The sequence below is a fragment of the Bos grunniens genome, chromosome 13 (genome assembly GCF_055505025.1).
Source record: "Bos grunniens cultivar Pamir isolate PY7600 chromosome 13, Bosgru_T2T1.0, whole genome shotgun sequence".
Lineage (NCBI taxonomy): Eukaryota > Metazoa > Chordata > Mammalia > Artiodactyla > Bovidae > Bos > Bos grunniens.
This window is the reverse complement of record NC_141177.1, coordinates 49,000,521-49,027,108: the sequence shown is the minus strand read 5'-3', so window position 1 is coordinate 49,027,108 and position 26,588 is coordinate 49,000,521. Positions and strand designations below refer to the sequence as shown.

At 47.4% G+C, this 26,588-nt stretch overlaps 1 protein-coding gene and 1 pseudogene across 4 annotated transcripts in view; one reads left to right on the top strand and one right to left on the bottom strand.

Annotated features, from left to right (window-relative positions):
* The first annotated feature begins 157 nt into the window (after positions 1 to 157).
* LOC147360954 (uncharacterized) overlaps positions 158 to 26,588 on the top strand; it is a 64,713-nt gene continuing 38,282 nt past the window's right edge. For 2 of the 4 annotated variants that reach the window (XM_086333983.1, XM_086333982.1), the window contains exons 1-3: positions 158 to 297; positions 10,554 to 10,837; positions 17,399 to 17,544. In XM_086333983.1, coding sequence (XP_086190109.1) covers positions 292 to 297; positions 10,554 to 10,837; positions 17,399 to 17,544 — 436 coding nt within the window. In that variant the 5' untranslated portion in view covers positions 158 to 291. Of the gene's footprint in view, positions 298 to 10,151; positions 10,838 to 15,676; positions 15,733 to 17,398; positions 17,545 to 26,588 lie in introns of those variants that run through there. The other 2 variants (XR_015139527.1, XR_015139528.1) reach the window with 2 other exon arrangements.
* On the bottom strand, positions 18,979 to 19,063 carry LOC147360955 (U2 spliceosomal RNA; annotated as a pseudogene).

Sequence of the window (26,588 nt, the reverse complement as noted above, 5' to 3'; positions counted from 1 at the left end):
TGCCTGGCTCGATTTCCAAATCACTGTTGACCAGTTACTGATACAGGCTTTGGATGGAGGGTGTTACATGGAACTTTTCTACCCGGATATCATGTTGTTTGTTGAGTGGGTGTGTCACAGTACTCCTTTGGCTCACAGGTTTTCAGAACAAGAAGAACCAGGCTTGAGTTGCTGTTTCCAAAGAAATGCCCCAGTATACTTGGGGTTGCTTAGGAAATGCACTGGGGGCCGCAAGCCTGTGCTGAGCTGTGATGGGGAGAGACTTTCGGGGGGATGCATTCTGCATGAGGAATGAATGTAAGTGATTCATGCCAGAGGGCAGTCTGTGGTGGGTCAAGTTTTTCGATGGTCATGCTGTGGGTCTGCATCACAAAACTAGGTGGATGTGAAGGGTGTTTATTGGAGGTGACTTTCGAGTCCAGCTGAAATGCAAGTGAAAACATGGCAGGTTGGTCCTTGGGGGTCAGCACATCAGTTCTAGAAAACCCACAGTGGACTCTGAGGGGTGATAAATGGACGACATCATTACATGGGGGTGGGGGTGGGGGTGGGGCTGAGAGAGAAGTAAACAGAAGAGACCAGATTCCAGGCCACCTTGACTGTTTGCAGCTTCCACTGGGGACACGGAGGGTGCCCCTCGCTGGGGCAGGTGACACCATGTCATGGTCTGCGTGACCCTCTCAGAGGTCACACGTGGAAGGACCGAGGTGGCGGGGGGGCGGGGGACGAGGAGCCCGTGGTGGGATGCAGCACTCCTGACAGCTGGTGAGAAGTTACTTGACTTAGAAAAAAGTGGGTTTCCCAGCTCCCTGGAGGCGCATCCTGAGTTCTTTCCTGTGGGAGGTCACTGTCCCCCGAGGAGGTAGCTAGCCCAGAGACAGGGTGGCCCTGTGGAACCAGCTTCCATCTCTCCACATGCTCCCCTTACATTTTCCTTGTAGCTCTGTGATCACATCTAATTTTTTACACTCAGCTGTTCTTCTGAAAGTCAAGCTTAGCTCTGTCTCCCAACAAGCGGTTTAAAAACGATGGTTAAACCAACCTCCAAGGTCAAGGCCCACGTGAGTCCCACTGCAGAGCAGGATGAATGGATGCAAGAGTGAGTCCCCACAGGCGTGTTTGACTTCCCTCCCAGAAGTCCCCTCTCTCTGCGCCACATATGCCAGAAACTTGGTGTTTGCTATCTAGGCTCTCCCTGGGAATAACTGAACTGAATGGATTCAGTTGCACGCAATCATAACTGCCTCGACTTAAACTGCTAAGAGTTTTACTGCTCTTCTGCAGTTGCTGCTGCTAAGTCGCTTCAGTCATGTCCGACTCTGTGCGACCCCATAGACGGCAGCCCACCAGGCTCCTGTCCCTGGGATTCTCCAGGCAAGAACACTAGAGTGGGTTGCCCTTTCTTTTCACTTTGCAGTTAGGTCATAATAAAGTCAAGTGGAGTGTGCCAGATTGAGGGCCTGACTAGGTTCCTTTGGGGACAAAGGCTGCAGCTGTCAGACACCCAGTTGCTAAGTCATCCCTGTGCTTCCTGTTGTAGGAACAGGGCACCTGGGGCCTGAGGTGCTGCAGACAGGGACAAGCTGGGGGTCTGGGGGAAGTGGGAGGTAGGGGCCAGTTCCAGAGCGGACGGCTGGGGCATGTAAGACCTAAGTCCAGGCCTTATTTTCTCTTCCTAATTTTTTCCTAAATGAGCAAATGCCCTTCTCTAGAAATGTCAAACATTTTCCAAAAGATTATCCAGGTAGTCTCGCATTTCTGAGAAAGCACTTAAGACCAAACTTCAGGAGCAGATGTCAGCACTGTGGTCTCTCCCGATGTCCATCATTATAGGTGCGGGTGGTGGTGGACATGCCAAGCAGACGGGGCAGGAGCTGGCCCCCGTGGTGGGCATCCCAGTGCGTTATCGTCTAAAACACCCACTAGGGTGATGGGCCAAGTCTGGGGAGGAGGGGGCCATGCATTTGAAAACACTTGTTTCTACTCCAAATTATGTGTGGATCCCATGACAAGAGGGAACAAATGGTCCAGGCTGCTGCGCAGGACCCCTGGTGGTGGGGGATGGCTCCCCGCACCTCCCCTGGGCTGGCCGGGAGCCCATGCCCGTAGCTCACCCTTGCACTGGTCTCACCAGCCTTCCAGTGGCACCCAGGGACCCCAGCCTGGACTGCTCTCTCTGGACTGCTGGGTTGCAGGAGCAGAGCTGTGTGGACCTTCTAGGTGGGGACTGAGCCAGCGCCTCGCCCCCTCCCCTGCCCTCCCCCCATGTCTCTCACTCCCTGCCTCAGTGGGTCATCCTGTCCTGTCCCTCCGACCCGGCCATGGTGGGCAGCAGGTCCGCCCGGAGCCGGGGTGGACTGCAGATCTTGTTTCAGGAAGCAGGGCGGCCTCCCTGCTAATTGTAGGGGTGGGAACAGAAGGGCAGCCACAGGCCTTCCCTCTGCCAACAAAAAGGCTGGAGTTCGGCCCTCCTCCCAGGTTTTCATTTCAAAGAAGGCTAAAAAAAAAAAAAAAAATCCCCTCATTTCGCCTAAGTGCCGCCTTTGCAGAGTGAAAATGGAGACTTATTTGTCTCTGCCCGCTGCTTTCTCTACCCCACCTGCCTCTGCGGTGGTCTGATGGTAAATCACTCCCTCCCGCTAATCAGCTCCAGGGCCCTGGCAGGAGGTGCAGGGGGCAGGCACCGCAAGGGGGGTGCAGGGGGCCAGCTCTGGGCTGTGGCTTCTCCTGGGGCAGGGCTGTGGACGTGGCATCCTCTCCACCTCTGGTTAGGTCCTGGCCTCCAGCTGAGCACTTTCTGGGGAGCACTGCTTGGGCTCAGTTGGGGCTCATTTATATGAAAACTATCCTACTCCGGCCTCTGGAACTGGTCATGGGGTCTGGCCTGGAGCGGAAAGGAAGCCAATCAGCTCCCAGTGGACAGAGCTGGGCCATGGGACCTGCATGACTCAGCTGGGCTGTATTAGCAAAGGAGTACTTGATTTATTAAAACTAGAAAACTAGAAAATCCAGTCTTCTTTATGCTTTAAGTTCAACTTTTAAAACAAATTTAGTATTCATTTTTAACTGGAGATGTTTAATCCTATTTCGAGCTGTCCTCTTACCCAGCCAGTCCACTTAAAAGTTTGGAAGGCTTCGTGGATCGTCCATAATGGTCTTAGCTCTCCCCGCAATTCAGTCCAAGCAGTTTTCTTCTCTGTCTCCCTTTCCATCCAAATGCCCCATTATCTTAAGGGAAAGTATGACTTGGGAAATCGTGTTCAGACGTGAACTTTCTTCAGATGTAACTCTGGAGACTTGGTTCTCGGTGTAGCCCATTCTTCTATAGGTGCTTTGTCTCTGTGACACATGGAGGTTTAGTGTCCAGGGAAAGGTGCCTCTTTCACCACTGAGGCCAGAACATTTCAGGAAGAAGCCCTCTCTCTGTATCTTTCTGAATTCTCTCTGGAAAGCAGGCTCATGACACCTGTGAAGGTGGGGCTGCTGGCCCTGCACACCTTCCTTTCAGAAGCCTGGTGGCCCACATAGAGCACCTCCACCTGTGTCCGTCCCTGAGCTGACCTGAGGGCCCAGCACCACCCTCAGCTGCTCAGTCTTATCCAGGCGGGGAGTCAAGTGAGATGACCAACGCCCCGCCCCCAACATGTTCTTCTGGACCTCCCTCCCCTCTAGACCCCAACTCAGATCTGTTATTCTATGCTTAAATCTCATCAGCACATAGCTAATCTTTTAGGATCTCTCCAGCCAAATATGTATTTCGTAGAACTGTTTTTGTATCGATGGATACATCCACCAGAGTTAGTGATGGGCAGGGAAGCCTGGCATGCTGAGGTCCATGGGGTCGCAAAGAGTAGGACAAGACTTAGAGACTGAAATGAACTGATACTTCTACAAGAAGTGATTTTTCAGGTATGACTTGCAAGAAAACTTTACTGCCAGAAAGTTAGGGAACCTTCCGAGTTTAAACACACACACATCATGAACTTTTGCAATAATAGATTATTAACAGTCTTTGTAGAGTTTTCAGTGAGTTCCCTTCTCATGTTGTCTGTGGCCTATAAGCAGTGCTCATTAACAACAGTCAGGGGACTTGAGTTCTCGGCTAAAGGCATCTCACTGTGCCCCGCCGTTTACGGGCCTGAGCCACACCAGTAACAGGGTTAGCCATGAGCAGCCTCAGCTGCGCTTGTTGAAAACCAGTAGTGCTGTTACACTCCAACCAGGTAATTTGAAAGTTGCCCTTTGGGATCTATATATTTTAATTTCAAGACCTTAATTCACGAGCAAGTTTATGCAACGAGGAACAGGCATGGGGGCTTGTGCAGAGCTAAGAAAAATGTCCACCAGGCCAATTACACCCACTCTGGACCTTTAACAACTCTGGTTCTGGGTATGTCACACCTGTAAGAAAGTGCTTGTCACTGTACTGGTTCTCGTGTGTCAGGAAGTTGGGATTTCTGCTTTCACTCGAATGGATTTTTCTTTTCCTTGGGCTTCCTTGATGGCTCAGATGGCAAAAACAAAATCAAACCTCCCATCAACCCTTTGGAACTTCTGGGAAAGTCCTTTTGCTGAGGAGCGCTGAATCTGAGAAAAGTCAGGAGCAGAGCTGGAAACCACTTTTCCACAACCCTTTCTTTCCTGAGGTGTGTCTGGGCGCCCACAGGCTCCTCAGGATGTCGTGGGTGAGCCGGAGGCCAGTCAGCAAAATCAGCCAAACCAGACTGCGTTTGTGTTGGCTGGAGGCATGAGGAAACCTTGCTGATGGCGTGAAAGGACAGCTGTATCATAATGGGGTGAAAGTTTCCTCCTCACCTCCAGTTACAAAGAAAAAAATCACTTTTTAGTGGTTTTTTTTTTTTTGTCCATGGGGCTTCCCAGGTGGCATTAACGGTAAAGAACCTCCTGCCAAAGCAGGAGACCCAAGAGACGCAAGTTCAATCCCTTAGTTGGGAAGATCCCCTGGAGGAGGGCATGGCAACCCACTCCAGTATTCTTGCCTGGAGAATCCCCATGGACAGAGAAGCCTGACGGGCTACAGTCCATGGGGTCACAAAGAGTGGGACACAACTGAAGCGACTTAGCATGCATGCATGCAATATGAGTCCATATAGTGCAAAGCTACCACCTTAAGCTTTGAAGGCCAAGTACAAGACTTTGAGGCAGTTTCTGATTGTAACTCCACCTCAGGCCAGTTAAAGTGGTTGTGGTAAGGATTCTATTCCAGCAAAGTGTCTTGCAGCCCTGAACTGGGGCTCATGCTAGGTGAGGGGCCTCCTTAAGATGAGAGAGAAATGAGACCTCCCCAGTGGTCCAATGGTTCAAAATCCACCTACCAATGCAGGGGACACAGGTTTGATTCCTGGTCTGGGAGGATTTCACCTGCCATGGGGCAGCTAAGCCCAGGCACCACAACTGCTGAGCCCATGAGCTGCAACTACTGAAGCCCATGTGCCTAGAGCCCGTGTTCCACAACAAGAGAAGCCACCGCAATGGGAAGCCTATGCTACACAGGCTACCATGACTAAAGAGTAGCCCCAGCTCTCTGCAACTACAGAAAAGTCTGTGCAGCAATGAAGACCCAGAATAGTCAAAAATAAAGTAAATTTTATATATGTATGTATGTACTTGTGTATATATATGTATATAAAGATGAGAGAGAAACTTGGTTAGTTGGTTTGATTGGGGAGAAACTGTGTCTTGGGCCTCCCTCTCCACCAGCTGCCCGCATGGGCTTGGCTCTGACTCTGCCCCTTCGTCAGTGTCATAGAGGACACTCTACCACCTTCTGGGTCTTGGATCCAAGGCCTGACCCTTACAGGGCTGCAGGGACTTACAGACTCATCCTTCCCCATAGCTTCCTCTCCCTGGGGCTGCTTGGGCCACGGAAGGGGTGTACAGAGTGAGGGCCATTGTGTCCTTCAAAGCGTCCAAATACTCTGCTCTGTGTGGCTCCTGGGGGTGAGGAACCATCCATCTCTTCAAACTCCTGTCTCCTGCTTTTGTTAACTCATTTGCACTGCTCTCAGATGGGTCTTGAGACTGTGGTGACAGGAGAAGGGACTTCCAGGTACTGACCGAGGGGTCTGGGGGGTCAGTAGGGGCCATTCAGCATTGACATGGCCTCTTAGGCAGGTAGGAGATCTTTAAATGGTTCCTCATGCATCTCACTTTAGCATCCCTAGTCAACCAGTGGTCACCCCAGCACTCTCCCCTTCTAAAGTCCTGCCCTACTGGCCATTACTGCCCACAGTTCTTTTCTGCATTGGGCATTGCTTGAAGTCTATGCCAGACTCCCATAGTGGGACCATGTTCTGCTCCTCTGTGCCTCCCCCAACCCCGTCCAACTCCCCAGCCTCTTAAGGCCCAGCACAGTTCTCTGAATTCTGAAAGTGAACGAAGCCATGCTGAAATTTTAAAAATAAATTTTTTAAATTTTATTTATTTATACCCACCTTCTTCCAGAAGGGAGATGACTCACATGCATATAAAATGCAGCTAGATGGAGTAAGTTATTTTTTGAGTAAATGAATTCTAATTCTTGTCAGATCTGAGAATCTAAGTGTTGACACATACAAGGTCCCTTCTACATAAAAATATACACATAAAGGAGCAGTCCTGAAATAATACACACAAAGAAGTGGTGGGAGGACCATATTCTTGAGTTTAAAAAGAAGGTCCACATCCTGGTGCCTCCCACTTGGCCGTGCAGTGACTTCAGGGTTTCATGTTATATAAATCAGTTTTCCTCACTGGAATACGTGGCATTTGAAGAGAGGTATGGCCAGCTACATTTCTGTCCACCAAAGGGTGTGCTAAAACTTAGGCCCACAGGAGATGTGTAACCGAAACTTCAGCCTGAAGTGAGGCCAGCCCCAGAGACAGTTGCCCATAAAGGCTACAGCAAATGGTATAACGTTTTCCTTGCTCACCCCCTTGATGGGGCCAGTTGCTACATGCCCTTAAGTCTTTATAAATGTGTGGAGCATTTAACGGGATATACAATCTCTGTACCAATTAGGGATCTGAATTTCAAGCCCAGAAACTGAAGTTTCATGGAAAGTTAGGCAATAGCTCACAGAATCTGCAGGAAGCATTGAGAACCTGGAAACAAGGGAACTGGTGGGGGGTGGGGGGTGGGAGGTCACATCTGAGGACTTGGTCCTTTGCTGCTGCTGACTTACTGTGAGTGAGTCTAAGCTTGCTCTGCTCGCTGCATGACAGGTCAATAAAATCAGAGACAAGGTGTTGAGGCAAAGAATATATGACTTTATGCAGACAGCCAGCTGACAGAAGATGGCAGACTAATATCTCAAAATAACCATCTTATCGGGGTCTGGATGCCAGGTTCTTTTATACCACAGAGGTGGTGGGGGTGGTGTCATAAGGAAATAAAGTAAAAAGGCCATTAATCCTGCAAATATCTCCTAGAATGGCCAGCTTTGGGGAGGGGCTGTGTCAATTCCTTCCTGTAGCCATCTACAGGTGGACATGGTCCTAAAAAAAAAGGCACTTTGGTTTAATATTCAGGTAGAGGGGCAGGGTTCCCCAAGGCACACCATTATGTATGGGTAGTATCCTTTGAGTGAACAAAAGCAATGGGAAGCAAAGGTTAAAGTAGAAGAAACTGATCCAACATGGGGTCATAATTTGCTTTTCCTGTAATATTACCACCAGCCCTTGTCACAGTGGAGCCACAAAACTGCCACCAGTTTCTCGTGTGTCTCAATCTGTGCCTCACTCCCTTGAGAATTAAGTTCAGAACTTCAGTCCAAAGCAAGTGACCCGTCTTCTTGTCCAGCTATCCAGTTCCATTGTAAGCAGCCACCTCATCCTAGAATGCTGGAAACCCTGAACACCACTCTAGGCAGACCCAGCCCTGTCCCCCAAGCCCTGCCCTGCACGAGCACTTGATTCCTGAGATGCCAGGTCATCATTTAGCTCTTTTCTCATTGTGGTTCAAAATCCCACCACTGAGCAATCAAATGGCTCTGCCCTTGGCCAGATAATAGTCCAGGCCCCTCCCTATTTCCCTTAGACTCGGCATTGTCCCACTTGGCACTGTCTTGTCTGTTAGACAATCAGCTCCAGGAAGGCAGGGAGGCTATCAGTCCATCCATCAGTGTGGTGCCACTGGCTAGAACACTGCCAGACAAGCAGCACATATTTAATGAATATGTGGACTGAATGAATGATATATTATTTCATTAGCTGTCTGTATGTCAGAGCTCTGCCTGGGAAATTCTTTCTTGAAATTCTAAAATCCTCCTTGCACAGGCAAGATCAGCCACCAAAGAGCCGTGTTTGTTTTTTTTAGGAAACAGCAGGATCAGAGGTAGGATCCTTGACCCTCTCTTGAAGGCTGGAGAGTAACCATCTCCCAGTTGTAACCCTCAAGCCCATCAGTGCCTCAGATCAGTGATGGAGCAAGGGATGTGTTTGATTACCTGGACTCATCCACCCTAATTTGGGATGGAAACTTCTTCTAACTTACATTCCTCCTCAAAGTGGAGTCATGAATGGCCTGGACCTGTGGATCAAGTTGGAAACTCTTAGCCCTTCCTGCTACACAGTGGCTTCTGAGTGACCAATTCAGAGCTGCATTTGTTCACTCAAAGGATACTATTCATACATAATGGCCTGCCTTAGGGAACCCTGCCCCTCTACCTGAATATTAAACCAAAGTGCCTTTTTTTCAGGACCATGTCGACCTCTGGATGGCTACAGGAAGGAATTGACAACCCCCCTCACCCCAAAATCAAATAAACACCTATGAACACTGTTTGTGATGTTCGTAATGTTTGTACACAGTGTTTATAAACCATGAGCTCAGAACTGCGGGAATTATGTTTGGTCAATTTCTAATTATTTGAAAATAACCACTCAGTAAAGACTCAACAGAACACTAAATCCAACATTTATCTCTAAAAATTTATGAGAAAAGCCCTGAAAAATAATCACAGTCAGATTTAGCCTTATCAATAGCAAGAAAGGGTCTGGTCCCCCAACCTGAAAGGGACCTTCGACACTTTTTTTTTTTTAATTGGGGTATGATTGCTTTACAATGTTACATTAGCTTCTAGTGTACAATGAAGTGAATCAGCCACAGGTATACATATGCCCCCTCCCTCTTGGACCTCCCTCTCACCCCACCCAATATTTTTTTAAATTGAAACTATAGTTGATTTACAATATTGTGTTAGTTTCAGGTGTACAACAAAGTGATTCAGTTATACATATCGATTGTTCATTACAGATTATAAAATATTGAATATAATTCTCTGTGCCATACAGTAAATCCTTATTGCTTATCTATTTTATATAAAGTGGCATTCCAACTTAAGAAGAATGGCATGCCCAGAGAGAGCCTTAAAGAAGTAGGCTGGGCTGACACCAGGGTCTGCCCCTCCTTGCAAGAACTTAAGCTGGTCCATGCTGGGTCTGGCCTGAGGCTAAGAAATTAATGACAGGAGGGACTCTGAAGCCTGGTTGGGTCTCAGCACCTTGGAATACTCCACGATGTCTCTTCTTCCGATGTTTGCTCTTGGATGTGGCTAGGCGCTCGGTGGTGGGGGTGTGGGGGCAGAGTCTGCAGCTGGCCTCAGCCCACCTGTTCCCCTCTGCCTGCTTCCCGGATGCCCGGGTGGTGGGAGGGGAGGGACCAACCAGCAACCGCACAGCTGTGATTCATTCTGTACAAGCCTGGGGCGTCAGGCCTGGCCCAGCCCAAAGTGGAAACTCGGTCTCCATCAGATGGGGGCCAACTCCCTCTGCCCCACACCTTCTTCACACGAAATGTTCTCCCACTTTTTTGTTTGGAACATAACTTTACGCGAGCCAGGCCAAGCTGAGGCAGGGAGCTAACGGAAGTTTAGCATCGGCCCATGGGGAAGCAGGAACAAAAATTAAAAGAGCAGGAGACTCGATCCTTTTGCCCGTTCCAGCCCCAATTCCACAGCCTCCAGCTGGAACGGCTGCAACAGCTGGGACTTATCAGTGGCCTCCACATTAACCCATTGGTTCCAGGAGTTGGGATTTCCTGGACCCAAAGCACTAATTTTTCCAAGTTTTTTTTTTTTTTTAAACCTTTCCTCTATGTCTTTCAAGGAAGTTGGGGAGCGTGTGTGGGCGAGGAGGCCAATTTGGGCAACAAATTGTTTCAAGCGAACCCAGCAGCTCGGACAAAGGAAAAGGAGCTCAAACGGCCCTTGTTTATTGTTCCTGGAGGGCCTGCTGGGGTCCCCGTATTCCAGCCCCACACGACACCTTTTTGTCTTTGGGTTTTGGAAAACAAAACCCCGACCCTCATCACCCTCTCCTGAAGTAATGAAATAAAACAAACGTGGGAATCTAGGACTGGAGAGGTGACACTCCCCTACCTCATGGGGGCACCTTCAGGTCCCCAGTAAGCTAAGTGTCCTCCTTCAATTGGACGCAGGGAGGCGGTGGATGCGGCAGGGGCCCGGCCAGAGGTGTTAGCAGAGGCCAGAAAACAAGTCAACTTCTAACTTCCCCCTCACTACGGGCTGCATGTTTCTCGTGTCCGTCTTCAGAGGCTCAACCACAGGAGCCAACTGGTAGCCAGACTACGAAAGGACAGTCAGGTCCAGCAGCTGAGGCAACGCCGAGCTCCACGCGGACCGCACTCTGTTTCCATCCAGCCAATCAACACCAGCATCCGTCAGTCACGTGGTCACCCTGCACATGCGCACACGAGAGAACGCCTCATCCGGGTCCTGGTGTGGTGGAGGAGCCCGGCCATAGTTTTTTACTGTGTGTTCAAAGTCTTCTCCAGTTGTACTCTCACGGGAAGTTTCCCTGCGAATAGCCCCACCAGGTACGTATGTGTCGGGTTCGTGGTGAAGTCACAGAGATGTCAGTAACCTTGGTATTTTCCAGTGGGTTGCCAGTGTTTGGCACCCAGAGGCCTAGAGGCTGCATAAATCGGAAACACAATTCTCCCCTCTCTGCCCCTCTCCTCGCCAGCCCACTTCTCCCCTGGGGACCCCTGCCTCAGCTCGGGAGCTCAGAGATCTCCTGTTTAATAGCACCTCGGCTGTGGGACTAGCCGCAAGACCCTGCAAGCCTCCCTCCAGAGCCCCAGGGGAGGACGGTGAGGTGCCTAGGGTTTGAGAGGAAACAGCTGAGGCCCCGGTAGGGTACTGGCTTGTGGACTTGGGGGCAGGGATGTTTTCTCACAAGCGTGGGGCCTTTTATAAACTGGTATTTGGAATCTTGGGGGATCAGCATCAGCGTTCTGAGGGAAGGCAGTCCTCGGGAGACTAGACTGAGGAGAAGGCAGGGGAAGAAACCCCATCTTCTGGCTGCAGGCTGGGGGCAAGGAAGCAGGGAGGCCAGCAGTGTCTGCACGCCCAGCAGGGAGAAGAGAGGACGGTGGGCGGGCATTGCCAGTGGGCCCACAACGGAGGCTTCCAGAATGTTATAGGTTCTGTGACAGTCGGGCCTCAGGACAGGGCTCCGTGCCATCCTCCTTCTTGCAATGGTACCGTTTGTCCTAGTTGCACGGTCTTATATCCTGTGAAGGGCAAGTTCCCCAGGAACCGTGCGCTCTCAAGGGTTTATAGACTGGTTTCCTGCACGACAGGAGCCCCCTGGGTTCTGAGGAGCAGGAGAAAGAGAAAAGAGGAGGATGATTTTTGCAATTATGTCCTGGGAGGCACAGAGAGCAAATGGCAAAACGGTCTTTAAAGGGGTAGATATGATAAAGACACGAGGATAACTAATACGCTTTCCCGTAGACCTGGCTTTCATTTGCTTATAAACACCCCAAGAGACAGCCCAGATTTATTTAAATAGCCCGGATGATATATAAGGCAGTGGAGAAGCAGGTGGGAAATTGCACTCAGGCCGGCTTGGAAACAGATGAAAGAGACAGGCCCACGGCTGCAGGGAGGGGACTGGTCCCTGGGGAGGCCTGGAGATGGGGCCTGTGGGAGCGCCCACAGCACCTAAATGCCAGCAAGAAAGATGGTGCCCACGTCATGAGGCCCAGAAGGCTACAAGGTAAGCCTGCAGGGCTCCTCCCACAGCAGCTCTGATAGGTGACAGAGGGGAGAGGTAGAGAATATTGAATTTCAAATCAGACTGCTGCCTGAGCTCTGATTCCTTATGGGCCTCGGCTTATTTCTACAATGGGTGAATAAGTGATTATTATCTACATGTTACTTAGGGTGAAAAGGGCCTGGCCTGTGGTGACTGGGTGCCATCCTGCAGGGGTGGGAACTTGACCAAGGCAGCTAATTTGTGCTCTACAGTAGTGGAGGCTCCAGGTCCACCTGGCAAAACCAGACCTGGGCATGTTGTGACTACAGGTTGCCAGACATCACCCTCTGCTGCTGAGGAAAGTGCAGACCCCCAGACCCTCTGGAAGGAGGGGACACAAAGCTGGGTGTGCCAGGCCCCCTTCCTCATAGGTGTCCTGTGTTCAGGGCTGCTGGTGGCTATTTTCTGTCCAGGCAGGGCCCCTGCTGGGTTGGGCCGCTTTACTGTTTGGTGAGCGGATGGGCAGGCGTCTTGCTCAGTGGAGTCTATCACATCACTTCTTGTCCTGCTGTTCCTCTGGGTGCCGGCTCCAGACTCAAGGGTAAGTTGCAGGCTGCTCTCCAGGGCTGGATAGTACAGGCGCTGTGCTGCGGTCACATTGCATTTTCTCAAACTGTCACGTCTCAGAGGCTCTCAGCCATTGAAAGACTGCTCCCTGGAGCAGGAGGTCTCAGCCTTGCCTCCACGGTCCCCCTGCAGCGGCCAAGTGGCTCTAGCTCCCTCACTGCAGCAGGCCATCACCCAGCCTGGGTGAAGTCGTGGGGGGTGCCCATCAGCTGCCTGGCCACCGCGCCTGGACCCCTTCCCCTGCCCCCCTTCCTCAGTACATGATTCCAGCGCAGGATGACCAGCGGGCAACCCAATACAATGACGAGACCCCAGCAGGGGCTCCCAAAGGCCGACTTCAGCTCCGTGGGCCTTGGCATTGCTGGTATGCCTGGCCCCGTGCCCTCTCAGCCTGTAGTTTCCTTCCTCTGGTTTTGTCCTCTCTGTTCACTGCCAGACACTCTCCATTGTCTGTGACTTCATCGTGGACACAAGCCTCTGTCAGTTGGCAAGTGGGGACGGAGCCAAATAGTTTTCTGATCAGCCTCATCCCTGGCGTGCTCTAGGCAGCTCTGTACTTTCCCCACTGCTTTCTTTGCTGCAGCCCTGGTTCCCGGTAGCCTGGGGCCCCCTCTGCCGGCGGCTGGGCTCCATGGCACCTCCTGAGAGGCCTCTGGAGGGGTGGCTGGCGGGGCTTATACCAGGGAAGCCAGTCCAGGGCTAACAGGCATCTGTCTTGGCTCCTGCAATAACCAGTGATGGGAAAGGAGGACAGAATTGGTCCAGCTAGTCATGCTTAACTGGGGACATCTGCTTCCTTGAGCTGAGCCAGCAGCCGTGTGTGTGTGTGTTTGTAAGTTTAGATCATTGTCGCTGAGGTGGGCCATCTGCCCATAACACAGGGCACAGCTTCCCATGATGCTACAGTGGGCTTGATCGTTCTAGGTCAGTTTTCTTCTTCTTCGCCCTGAGATCCAGTGTGGGACCTGGAGCCCCGCTCCTAGCAGCCATACAACTTTCTGAGTAAATGTGAGAGTGATTCTCTGAATGAGTCAGGGAGCGCTGTGTCACTCTGGGGGAGAAAGCCCTGCTCTACCGAGATACTACAAAGTAAAAAGGCCTGTGATCTTACAGCCCACGGGCCTGGTCACCAATTTCTCTCTAAAGTCGTTCAGCCTGGGACCTCCCAGCAGGCTGCCTGTTTCCACAGCCTGACCTCTGTTAACAGCCCATCGGCATCTGCAGGCTAGACATTTCTAGCATCTTCCTGAACACCCGTCTGGTTGAAGTTCTGTCTGGTGGACAGCGGTGGAGGCAGGCCATGCAGAATAAAAATAGACTGATGACCCACACAGGGTTGTTTTTTTTTTTTTCTGTTGCCTCTTGGGCCGGATTTCCTGAGGAGTAGGAGTGTGAGAGGCGTGAGCATTTGTCACTTGGCGCAGGAAATCCTGACTCCCCAGATGGCGAGGAAAGTAGATACCTCTGTGAGACCCTGCCCCCCTCCAACCTGAGACAGAGAGAGGCCTGTCACAAGCCCTGGCTTGCTGTCCATGGGGGGCTGGGGACAGGTGACTGGTTGGTGTCAACTCTGAGCAGAGCACCACGTCAGCCGCTGCCATCTCTGAGCAGAGTGAGGCTCAGGGTTGCTGACCACCTGCAGGAGCCAGGCCCACCTCTATACCCACATTTGTGTATGTAGCTTCTTTCTCTCACAATCCAGCTTGTCTATGGTCAGCAGTGACAGGGCAGTTGTCAGGATGAGGCCATCGCTGGAGAAGGCCCTCCTGTAGGTCATGGGGGCCTGTTGTTCCAGGCCTATGTCCTCACTCTGGCCGGGCCTGCAGGCCCCTCCAGCTCCAACCCGCAGGGACCTGCCCCACCTGGCTCCTGGGCCTGACTTCTTCCCAGGTCCAACCTCCTCTGGGGGCTCGCTGAGGCCTTTGTGGTGTCCCCTCCCTCTGTAGCCCCTCTGTCACCTGTGTGGCCTCCCTCTAGGCCTTTGCTCTGGTTACCTCAGTGGCCATTCCTCACAGGGCCTTCCCTCTGTTCCAGTTGCCTTGAAGACTCTGTATCCATCTGTCCCCATGTGATTGGAACCTCATCTCAACTCTGTTTTAATGAACCCCTGTGCCTCTAAGACTAGACTCTGGCCCTGGCTCTGTTCTTATCAGCCTTCGACAAGGTACTCTGCTTCAGGGAGTCTCAACTTTGGGGTAACGTCCCCTCCAGAGTACATTTGACAGCATCGAAGATTTCTTGGTTGTCACACTTGGGAGAGTACCTCTGGACTCTGCTGGGTGGAGGCCAGGGCCCCTACTGAACCTCCCCCTGGGGAACAGGGCAGCCCCCCGCCCCCCCCCAGCAGGGGAGCGTCCACCCTGAACAGTGATGACCACTGAGAACCCAGCCTGTGTCTCCTCACCCGTGAAAGAGGAGGGTTGTGAAAAATCACCTGGGATGACCTAAGCGGAAGCAGATGGAAGGTCAGTGCCCTTCGCATCCTGCTGTGTCTGCTCCCCTGCAGTTGTTCATTCTCTGAAGGGGGGACAGTGCACAGTAACTGCCAGCATCGGCATGTGCTTGTGTGGGTTACCCCCCTGGATCCTCATGGAAGCCCACTGCGTGGGGCTAGCATGAACCCTACTTTCCAGAAGACGTGGGCTATTGGAGCTGCTAGGAGTGAGCCAGCCTGAGGGTGCAGTGGAGCTGGATCTCCCAGCCCCTACTTAAATCCCCAGGCTTCCCTGGTGGCTCAGTGGTAAAGAACCTGCCTGCCAGTGCAGGAGACACCAGTTCGATACCTGGGTCAGAAAGATCCTCTGGAGAAGGAAATGACAACCCACTCCATATTCTTGCCTGGGAAATCCCATGGACAGAGGAGCCTGGTGGAGTACAGTCCTGGGTCACAAAGAGAGACGATGGAGTGACGAAACAACAGACTCAAATCCCTGGTCAAATCACCTTGAGACAGCGTTTGTAAAAGCATTCAAAAATGGCCAGACCCTGTGCAAACATGATTATGATTCTTTGTCTGTAACCCCATCTGCACCCCTGCCTCCCACAGGCTCACCTCTGAGACTCAGTCAGCCCCCAAAGATGAATCCGATGTGCACGACACTGGTGAGTCAGGAGAGACTGTTGTGCGAAAACTTTGAAGCTGCTAGAAGCTGGGAAGAGTCTTAGGGGCTCCAGGGAGCCTGCAACCTAGTGAGTAGTGGCCACTCACAGCCAGTGCCTGGCCCAGCTGCCATGTGCAAGGACATTGAGCCCCTGTCACTGGACTGGTACACATGCCGCTGGCCCAGGGCACTGGTGACCAGGGTCTGGGGCAGTTTGCCTTGTGGTAGCAGCATGGTGGGCACAGCACAACTCTGTTCTCTCTTAGTCACCGGGGAGAAGTGGCCAGGCTCCCTTGGGGACACAAGTCTAGGAGCATGGCAGGCCCGGCCTCACACAATCTACTGAACCACAGTCAACCACTGTCGTCTTATGTTTAAAGGGCAAAAAAATAAAGAGCAGATCCAGTCAGTGTGGCTCACCTGTTGTGCCCTGGCCAACTTTGGGGGAACCAATTTACTTGTCATCATCATCATTTCTTCTTTGTTTTTCCATTTGGGAAGTAAGAGATTAAATCTGTCAGTGAAAATCTCTTTCCCAGGTTCTCCCCTAAAAATAATCCTGAGATTAAGAATGGTTACTCCTGCTTCCGGCATTAATGCCCATAAGATTCAAGACATTAATAAAATTCTCTGAGTAGCACACAAGAAGTAACATAATCATTCTGGTAAGAAAAAAAAATCAGCCTAATAAGATAACATATTGCCGTAAATAAAACAGGTCCCATCACCTCTTCTGCCCAGGAATGATGACCAATTTATCAAGTGTACGCTGAGTAATGATTTTCCATGGGGGCAGCAGCTCTTATGATAAAGTGTTACTGCTCCAGCTGCATTATTATAAACAACATCCAATTTATGTTGTTAGGGAGCAGATGCATGTCTCAGTAATGTGTCACCATCATCTAGAACAAGCCATAAAATCTAGGTTGTCGTGTATTTTCTGGCTGTACACTTCAAACAATTAATATTCCTATAAAACAGTCTTGATCACAAGCCCAATTTAGAAATTAGTTGTTCAATACGATGATTAAATTCCCGAGCTGGAACTTGCTGTGGCCAAAGGTGAGTCGCCAAACGTGACAAATCTTGTACCACTTCCCAGACGGAAGGAGCTGTTGGAGACGCTGGGGATTTTTGGTGAATTTTAAATGAGGCACCTTCACCTTCAGAGAATGCCATGGTCCTGCCCGCCTTCCAGAGGAAGATGAGTCACCGGTGTCTTCCTGTATCCAGCAAGTCAGTCTGTGGAGGCGGCAGACATGCCCAGAAGGGAGCTTCACCTTGATGCATGGCAGAGTCTACCCTGCTCTGCCCAGAAGGCCTGAGATGGGTACCTCCTTCTCCAGCTTGGGGAAGCCAGGTAGAGCTGCAAGACTGGCGGACCCAGAATGAGCACTGGGAGATGTAAAGCTTGGATGATATCCCTCTAGAGTCTAGGCCACCAACAACTGGGTGGACAGAGTGACAAGCCATGGAAACATTGTCACTAATAGATTATTTTAAACAGGTGGGCAGGGCCAGGCCCAAAGTTTTCATTCATACTTCATCAGAAAAATAGCATCGTTTAATCATTTAGTTTGCAAAACCTGTTTCAGCTTTCAGTTCACATTTAGGCATGTCTCATGTTTCCTTGGTCATTTCAGAAGCGCTGTCTTTTGTGTATCTAGGTTCCCCAGGATGGAGATGAATTCCAGAGATGAATTTTGCTGTATTCAACACAGCACATTGCATTTAAAATGGAAAAGCCAAGAAGAAACCACCAGTCACTGGTCTGGGGAACACAGACGGCCGGCCATACACGCTACTCGGGAAGGTACACAGTAAACTTGGGAAAGAAAGTTTGGCCACAAGTATCCAAACCTGGGTGCTCTGACCCAGCCGTTTCACTTCCAGGAACTTATTCTCAGGAAGAGTCAGTGGAGGGTTACTTAATAGATCATCCCTTGTGTGCCCAAATGTCCAGTGTAAGGAGGTTGGCTAAGTGAGTTTTGGGGCAAACAGCCATGGCAACTGTGTTGTGAAATGTGGTTGATCTGATGTTCAGTGCAGAGAGTCACCAAAAAAAAAAGCATATCTCATATGACCTCAGTTTCATATAAAAAAGGATACATTACTTAGCGTGGGGGAGAAGAATTGCCAAAATATTAACAGCGATTATCTCTGTAGGTGGGAGTGAATGGGTGTCAAGTTTTCTTCTCTGCGTGTTTCTGAATATTCTGTATTTGTTATCATTATATTTATGTTATGCATTATATGGCCTTCCTTGGTGGCTCAGATGGTAAAGCGTCTGCCTACAATGCGGGAGACCTGGGTTCGATCCCTGGGTCAGGAAGATCTTCTGGAGAAGGAAATGGCAACCCACTCCAGTATTCTTGCCTAGAAAATCCCATGGATGGAGGAGATTGGTTGGCTGCTGTCCATGGGGTCACAAAGAGTTGAACACGACTGAGCGACTTCACTCTCACTATCACTATGTGTTATATATATGTTATGCATTATATTGTTATCAGAGAAGAAATTCCTGTGACTGTTGAAGCACATTCTCCAGCTAGCAGAATTCTTACGAATATTGTGAGAACTGGTATGGTTTACTATATTCTATTGTATTATTCGATAAAGATTATTATACAGTAAAGTTCTATTTATCACCAGGGGGTGTCAGGGGGCTTCTTGGCAGTTCTGTTTATAATCAGATCGTCTTGAAGAGAAGTGGAAAAGGAAGAACCAGGGCCAGTTGAACACACGGAATTTTCTAAAGAATATCATGTATGATACCTCACCTTGGAAAGAAGATGTAAGATGTGTACTGGGTACATTTCGGTTTGAAATTCACCATAAGTTGGAAAGATGATGGTCACCTTAGCCCATTCAGTTCAGTCACTCACTTGTGTCAGACTCTTTGTGACCGACCCCATGGACTGCAGCATGCCTTTCATACTGTTCCTGGGGTTCTCAAGGCAAGAATACGGAAGTGGTTTGCCACTCCCTGTCACTGTCACTACATCTATTTCCCATGAAGTGATGGGACCAGATGCCATCATCTTAGTTTTCTGAATGTTGACTTTTAAGCTAACTTCTTCACTCTCCTCTTTCACTTTCATCAAGAGGCTCTTTAGTTCTTTTTCTGCCATAAAGGTGATGCCATCTGCATATCTGAGGTTATTGATATTTCACCTGGCAATCTTGATTCCAGCTTGTGCTCCAGTTGACCATGTTTTATTAGAACTCTCCACCATGACCTGTCTGTTTTGGGTGGCCCTACACAGCATGGCTCATAGTTTCATTGAGAACAGATACCACACTTGATCTTAGCTAAAAGGCTGAGAAGCAATAGTATAGCTAAACCCATAACATAGCTTAGATTCCTGGTAACATTAAGTTGCCTGTTCATGTAAAATGGAGCAGTGAAGTCAAGACCTGTTATGCTCCCTCTGCTCAAGGGGGTCTGGTGCCCACAGAACCAATAAGAGAGGAGCCTGGGCTGGGGAACTGGAGTTGGTGAGGTCCATTCATTTACCATCATGGTGCCATGAGACCCAGCCCTAAACCTTCAGGTTTCCCCAGATGGAAGCCATGACTGGGAGAGTGGGCATGATCGGCCTTGTCTAGGACCAGCCAGACCACCACCCACTTTGTCCTTCACAGTCTGTGTGCACATGTGCTGGCCAGAGTTCACCCACTTGTGCCGGCCGTTGTCCAGGCTGTGAGCTCCTGCTTTGTTGAGGCACAAGGACTGGTCAGCCCAGCATAAGGCAGCTGTAGGTGCTCCACTTTGTTCTCTGTGTCTTAATAAACATCCACTTCCTCTTCTCATGGTATTGGGGGCTCAGCTCCTTAGAATTGTGGGCTGGGGGGCTTATTTAGGGGGATGTGTAACTGTCTTATGCCCTCCTGCACTCAAGATTCATTTTTATATTTCTGAATAGTGGTGCTGTTGGCAGTGAAACAAGAAAAAATGTCACATGGGTTTGACCCAATGCTGAACTTGAATTTCTTTTAGTTTTCCCTGAGAATTCCTCCAAAGCAATAACCATGGGGCCCTTTCTGACTCTGATCACCAACAACACCCTCACCACTCTTCAGAGCCACTGCAGGAGCCATTCTGAAATCAGAGGTTTACTCCCCAAGGAGAATTGGGGTGATGCTCACAGCCTTTGGCCCTGACTCCCCTCCCCACCCGCGCCATCTCCTCTGGAGAGTGGCTTTGCATAACTGCACGTTTGTGTGATGACTTGCCTGTTCGTCGTCCTGGCGCTCCAATACCCCATCCCTCTGGTAATTGCCCATCTCTGTAGACATGTAGAACTTGTGGCCTTGGCCTATTTTGGGGAGACCATAGATCTTGGAATATCAAAAGATGAGTCAGACTCTATATCTCAACTCACTCATTCATTCAGTTGATATCTGTTAAGAACCTCCTTCTGTTTGCTGGGCAGTGTGAAAAGGGGCTGGGATACAGTAGTGATCAGAGAAGTCAATCCAGCAGTCACATGACTGATTGGAAGTTGTAAACTGAGATGCATATTCTGGGGAAGGAAAAGAATAAGACTGAAGGGGGAGTCTGTTATAAATGTCACACTTAGTCTGAGCAGCCAGGGAACGTTTTCAGTGAAAGGATCCTTGAACAGAGACCCGGAGGCCATGCATGGGATGGCTGGATGAAGGGCCAGTTGTGCTGGACTTTGATCCTTCTGGACGTGGGGAACAGTATATGCAAAGGCCTGTGTTAGAGCCACCAGACCTGGTAGGGGATGCAGAAGCCAGGGTGGGCAGAGCACAGAGAACAAGGGCATCTGACTAGGGTCCTGGGAGGCTTATCAGAGAATTGTTTTTTATTGTTTTAATTGAAGTGTTGTTCATTACAGTATTGTGTTAATTTCTGCTCTCTAGCCAACTGATTCAGTTATATATACATTTTTAAATGTTTTTTTCCATTTTGATTTATAACAGAATATTGAATATAGTGCCCTGTGCTATACAGTAGGACTTTGTTGTTAATCCATCCTATATATCATAGTTTGCATCTGCTAACCCCAAGCTCCAATTCATCTCTCTCCTATCCCCTTCTCTCACCTACCTGCCCTCCCGCCCTGTAACCACAGATCTGTTCTCTGTGTCTGTGAGTCTGTTTCTGCTTCAGAGATAGGTTCATTTGTGTCATATTCCACTTATAAGTGGTATCATATGATCTCTGTCTTTCTGCTTTCTTCACTTGGTGTGATAATCTCTAGTTGCATCCATGTTGCTGCAAATGGCATTATTTTCCTTTTTTATGACTGAGTAAAGCTCAACATTCAGAAAACTAAGATCATGACATCTGGTCCCATCACTTCATGGGAAATAGATGGGGAAATAGTGGAAACAGTGTCAGACTTTATTTTGGGGGGCTCCAAAATCACTGCAGATGGTGATTGCAGCCATGAAATTAAAAGATGCTTACTCCTTGGAAGGAAAGCTATGACCAACCTAGATAGCATCTTAAAAAGCAGAGACGTTACTTTGCCAACAAAGGTCCGTCTAGTCAAGGCTATGGTTTTTCCAGTAGTCATGTGTGGATGTGAGAGTTGGACTGTGAAGAAAGCTGAGCGCCGAAGAATTGATGCTTTTGAACTGTGGTGTTGGAGAAGACTCTTGAGGGTCCCTTGGACTGCAAGGAGATCCAACCAGTCCATCCTAAAGGAGATTAGTCCTGGGTGTTCATTGGAAGGACTGATGCTGAAGCTGAAACTCCAATACTTTGGCCACTTCATGTGAAGAGTTGACTCATTTGAAAAGACCCTGATGCTGGGAGGGATTGGGGGCAGGAGGAGAAGGGGACGACAGAGGATGAGATGGCTGGATGGTATCACTGACTCAATGGACATGAGTTTGAGTAAACTCCGGGAGTTGGTGATGGATAGGGAGGCCTGGCGTGCTGCGATTCATGGGGTCCCAAAGAGTCGGACACGACTGAGCGACTGAACTGAACTGAATATTCCATTGTGTACATGTTTCACATCTTTATCCATTCATCTGACAATAGATATTTAAGTTATTTTCACATCTTGCCTGTTGTAAATAGTGCTTCTATGAACATAGGGGTGTGTGTCTTCTAATTATAGTTTTGTCCAGATATATGCCCAGGAGTAGGATTGCTGAATCATATGGTAGCTCTCTTTGTTTTGAGGTACCTCCAATACTGTTCTCCATAGTGCCTGTACCAGTTCATATTCCTACCAACAGTGTAGTAGGCTCCCTTTAGAGAACTGGGTTTTGTCTTAAGACCCTAGGAGCCCTTGGAGGGCTTCAGATAGGGAGAGCTGATTGCAGCCATGCATTTTGAAAAGATCATTGTAGATGTGGCGTGGGGCATCAGATTGGAAGAGAATCTGACTAGATCCTAAGAGGCAGCCACCGTGGTTGACTGGCGAGAGATAAAGGCAGCCTGGACTGTCGTGGCCACCAAGGAGGTGGTCCACAGTGAGTAGGTTTAGAGATACTTTGGAGGTGAAATGGTCGGCACTGGCTGATGGGTTGGTGTGGGTGGTGAGGATGAAGGAAATGATAAGGATGACAGTTTTCTGGTTGTGTCACTTCAATAATGGAGTTGGATGCCATTCACTTATGTGGAACTTTAAGGGTGGGGGTCAGTGGGTGTTGGCATCTGGGGCTGGGAGGAAACCATGAGCTTGCTTTTGGACAGTTTGGGTTTGAGGTATCTGAGATAATTGGAGGGGATGTCAAATGGGGAAAGGCTTTGAGATGGGTGCACAGGGAGGAGACTAGAGAAGATACGGGGCAGTGCGGGGCTTGAAGATCTCTCCTTGTTTTTTGTCCCTTGTATCCTTTCCTTAATGGTTGCATCAGGTGCCAGGGTGGCTGCTCAGAGTGACAAGCTCTGAGATGCTGGAATCTTGCTGGCATCTCTTGAAAAAGCCAAGAAGAAACTAGAACTCCTCTTGAAAGACTATGTTCAAAGTGGTGTTAAAGAAACAGACTTATAAACTTAGAGAACAATCTTAAAATTGCCAGAGGGTAAGGGTGGGGGAAGGGATAGTTAGGGATTTGGGGATTGACATGTACACACTGCTATATTTAAAATAACCAACAAGGACCTACTGTATAGCACAGGGAACTGTTCTCAATATTCTGTAACAACCTAATTGGGAAAAGAATTGGAAAAAGAATAGATAACATGTGTATGTATAACTGAATCACTTTGTTGTACACCTGAAACACAACATTGTTAGTCATTGTTAGTCAACAGCACTCCAATATAAAATAAAAAGTTGGAGAAAAAAGAAAAAATGAGATGAAAGGTAATATTTCCTTTGAAAACATGAAATAATAGCATACCATTCACATAATCTAGAATCTTTAGAACAAGAAATATTGATGAATTAGGAAGTAAAGTTTTAGGAAAACAATTGAGAAGCATTCTCACTTCTCAGACTCCCTGAAATGCCCTAGTGAGCCTGGCTCCAAGGGAAAGATGGGCTTGTTTCTTCCGATTTTATTTTTAAAATATGATTGATTTACAATATTGTGTTAGTTTCAGGTATGAATTTCAGTTTTATGTATATATATGATTTACAATGTTGTGTTAGTTTCAGTTGTGAGTTTCAGTTTTTTGTGTATATATGTATATACACACACACACACTTTTAAGATTCTTTTCTGTTCTGGGTAGTTACAAGATATTGAATACAGTTTCCTGTGCTATACAGTAAATCCTTGTTGATAGTATGTATATGTTAACCCCAAACTCCTAATTTATTCCTCCCCTCCTTCCCCTTTTGGTAACTATGTTTTCTATATGTCTGTGAGTCCGTTTCTGTTTTGTAAACAAGTTCATCTATCATTTTTTTTTTTAGACTCCACATGTAGGTGATACCATATATTTGTCTTTGTCTGATTTGCTTCCCTTAGGATGATCATCTTTAGGCACATGTTGCTGTAAATGGCATTGTTTATTTTTTATGGTTGAGTAGGATTCCATTGTGTATATATATACACCATATCTTCTTTATCCATTCCTCTGTCAATCTAAGTGGACATTTAAGAGTCTGTGTCTTGAGTATTGTGAATAGTGCTGCTATGAACATAGGGGGTGAATGTATCTTCTTGAATTACAGTTTTTCTCTGAACATATGCCCAGGAATGGGATTGCTGGATCGTATGTTAGTGCTGTTTTTAGTTTTTTAAGGAACTTCCATACTTGTCTATGTAATGGTTGTACTAATCTACATTGCCACCAATAGTGTATGAGGGTTCCCTTTTATCCACACCCTTTCTTCACATTTATTATTTGTAGATGTTTTGGTGAGGGCCATTCTGACCAATGTGAGGAGATACTTCTTTGTAGCTTCCATTTGTATTTCTCTAATAATTAGTGATGTTGAGCATATTTTCTTTTTTTTTTTTTTTTTGGCCTTAGGGTATGTCTTCTTTGGAGAAATATCTACTTAGATCTTTCACCCATCTTTGTTTTTTTGATACTGAGCTGCATGAGATATTTGTATATCTTGGAGATTAATCCCTGTTGATTGCTTTATTTGCGAATATGTTCTGTATTCTGTGGGTTGTCTTTTCATTTTGTTTATGGTCTCCTTTGCTGTGAAACACTTTTAAGTTTAATTAGATCCTATTTGTTTATTTTCATTACTCTGGGTTGTTGTTCAGTTGCTCAGTCATGTCTGACTCTTTGTGATCTCATGGACCGCAGCACACCAGGTTTCCCTGTCCTTCACTATTACTCTGGGAGGTGGATTCAAAAAGATAACTGCTTCAATTTATGTCAAAGAGAGTTCTGCCTACATTTTCCTCTAAGAATTTTATAGTTTCTGGTATTACCTTTAGGTCTTTAACCCATTTTGAGTTTATTTCTGTGTATATTGTTTCATTCTTTCACATGTAGGTGTCTGGTTTTCCCAGCACCACTTATTGAAGAGACTGTCTTTTCTCCATTGTATATTCTTGCCTCCTTTGTTGTAGATTACTTGACCACAGGTGTGTGGGTTTATCTCTGGGCTTTCTGTCCTGTTCCATTGGTCTGTATTTCTGTTTTTTGTGCCAGTACCATACTGTTTTGATTACTGTGGCTTTGTAGTATAGTCTGATGTCAGGGAGCCTGAGTCCTCCTGCTCCATTTTTCTTTTCTCAGGATTGCTTTGGCTATTTGAGGTCTTCTGTGTTTCCATACAAATTTAATAGCTTTTTATTCTAGTTCTATGAAAAATGCCATTGGTAATTTGATAGAGATAGTATTGGATCTGTAGATTGACTTGGATAGTATAGTCATTTTGACAACATTTATTTCTCCAGTCCAAGAGCACAGCATATCTTTCTATCTGTTTGTGTCATCTTTAATTTATTTCATCAGTGTCTTACAGTTTTCAGAGTGCAGGTCGTTTGCCTCCTTAGGTAGATTTATTCCTAGGTATTTTATTATTTTTGATATGATGGGAGATGGGCTTGTTTCCTTAATTTCTGTTTCCAGTCTTTCATTGTTAGTGTGTGGAAGCGCAGGAGATTTCTGTGTATTAATTTTGTATCGTGCAATCTTACTGAATTCAGTGATGAGCTCAAGTAGTTTTCTGGTAGCATCTTTAAGATTTTCTGTGTATAGTATCATGTCATCTGCAGACAGTGACATTTTTACTTCTTCCTTTCCAATTTGGATTCTTTTTCTTCTCTTATTGCTGTGTCTAGGATTTCCAAAAGTATGTTGAATAAAAGTGACACTAGTGAACATCCTTGTTCCTGATCTTAGAGGAAATGCTTTCAGCTTTTCATTGTTGAATATGATGTTAGCTCTTGGTTGTCTTATATTGATATTTATAGAACATTCTATCTGAAAGGAGCAGAATACACATTCTTTTCAAATGCACATGGAACATTGTCTAGGATAGATCACATGCTGGGCCATAGAGCAAACCTCATTAAATTTAAGAAAATTGAAATCATGTCAAGCACCTTTACCAAACACAGTGCTATGAGATTAGAAAATCAACTACAAAGAAAAACTGTGATAAACACAAATATGTGAAGGCTAAATAACATGTTACTAAACAACCAGTGCATCACCAAAGATATCAAAGCAGAAATAAATACCCGGAGACAAATGAAAATGAAGATGTGACAGTCTAAAACCTTTAGGCACAAGGAAAGCAGTTCTAGGAGGGAAGTTTATAGCAATACAACCTTACCTCAGGAAACATTTTACAAAATTCTCAAATAAACAACCTAAGTTTATACCTAAAGCAACTAGAGAAAGAACAAACAAAACTCAAAGTTAGTACAGGAAAAGAAAATTTAATGATCAGAGCAGAAATAAATGAAATAGAGGTGAAGAAAATAACAGAAAAGATCAATGAATCTAAAAGCTGGCTCTTTGAAAAGATAAACAAAATTGACAAACCCTTAGCCAGACTCATTAAGAAAAAAAAAGGGAGAGTGCTCAAATCAATAAAATTAGAAATGAAAAAGGAGAAGTTATAGTTGACTCCACAGAAATATGAAGGATCGTAAAAGACTACTACAAGCAACTATATGCCAATAAAATGGACAACTTGGAAGAAATGCACAAATTCTTGGAAAGGCACAATCTTCCAGGGATGAACCAGGAAGGAATAGAAAATATGAACAGACCAATCACAAGTACTGAAATCGTAACTGTGATTTTAAAATTTCCAACAAACAAAAGTCTAGGACCAGATGGCTTCATAGGGGAATTCTATCAAACTTTCAGTGAAGAGGTGTAATACCCATCCTTCTCAAACTCATACGAAAATTTGCAGAGGAAGAACACTCCAAAGCTCATTCTCTGAGGTTACTATCACCCTGATACCAACACCAGACAAAGATACCATAAAAAAG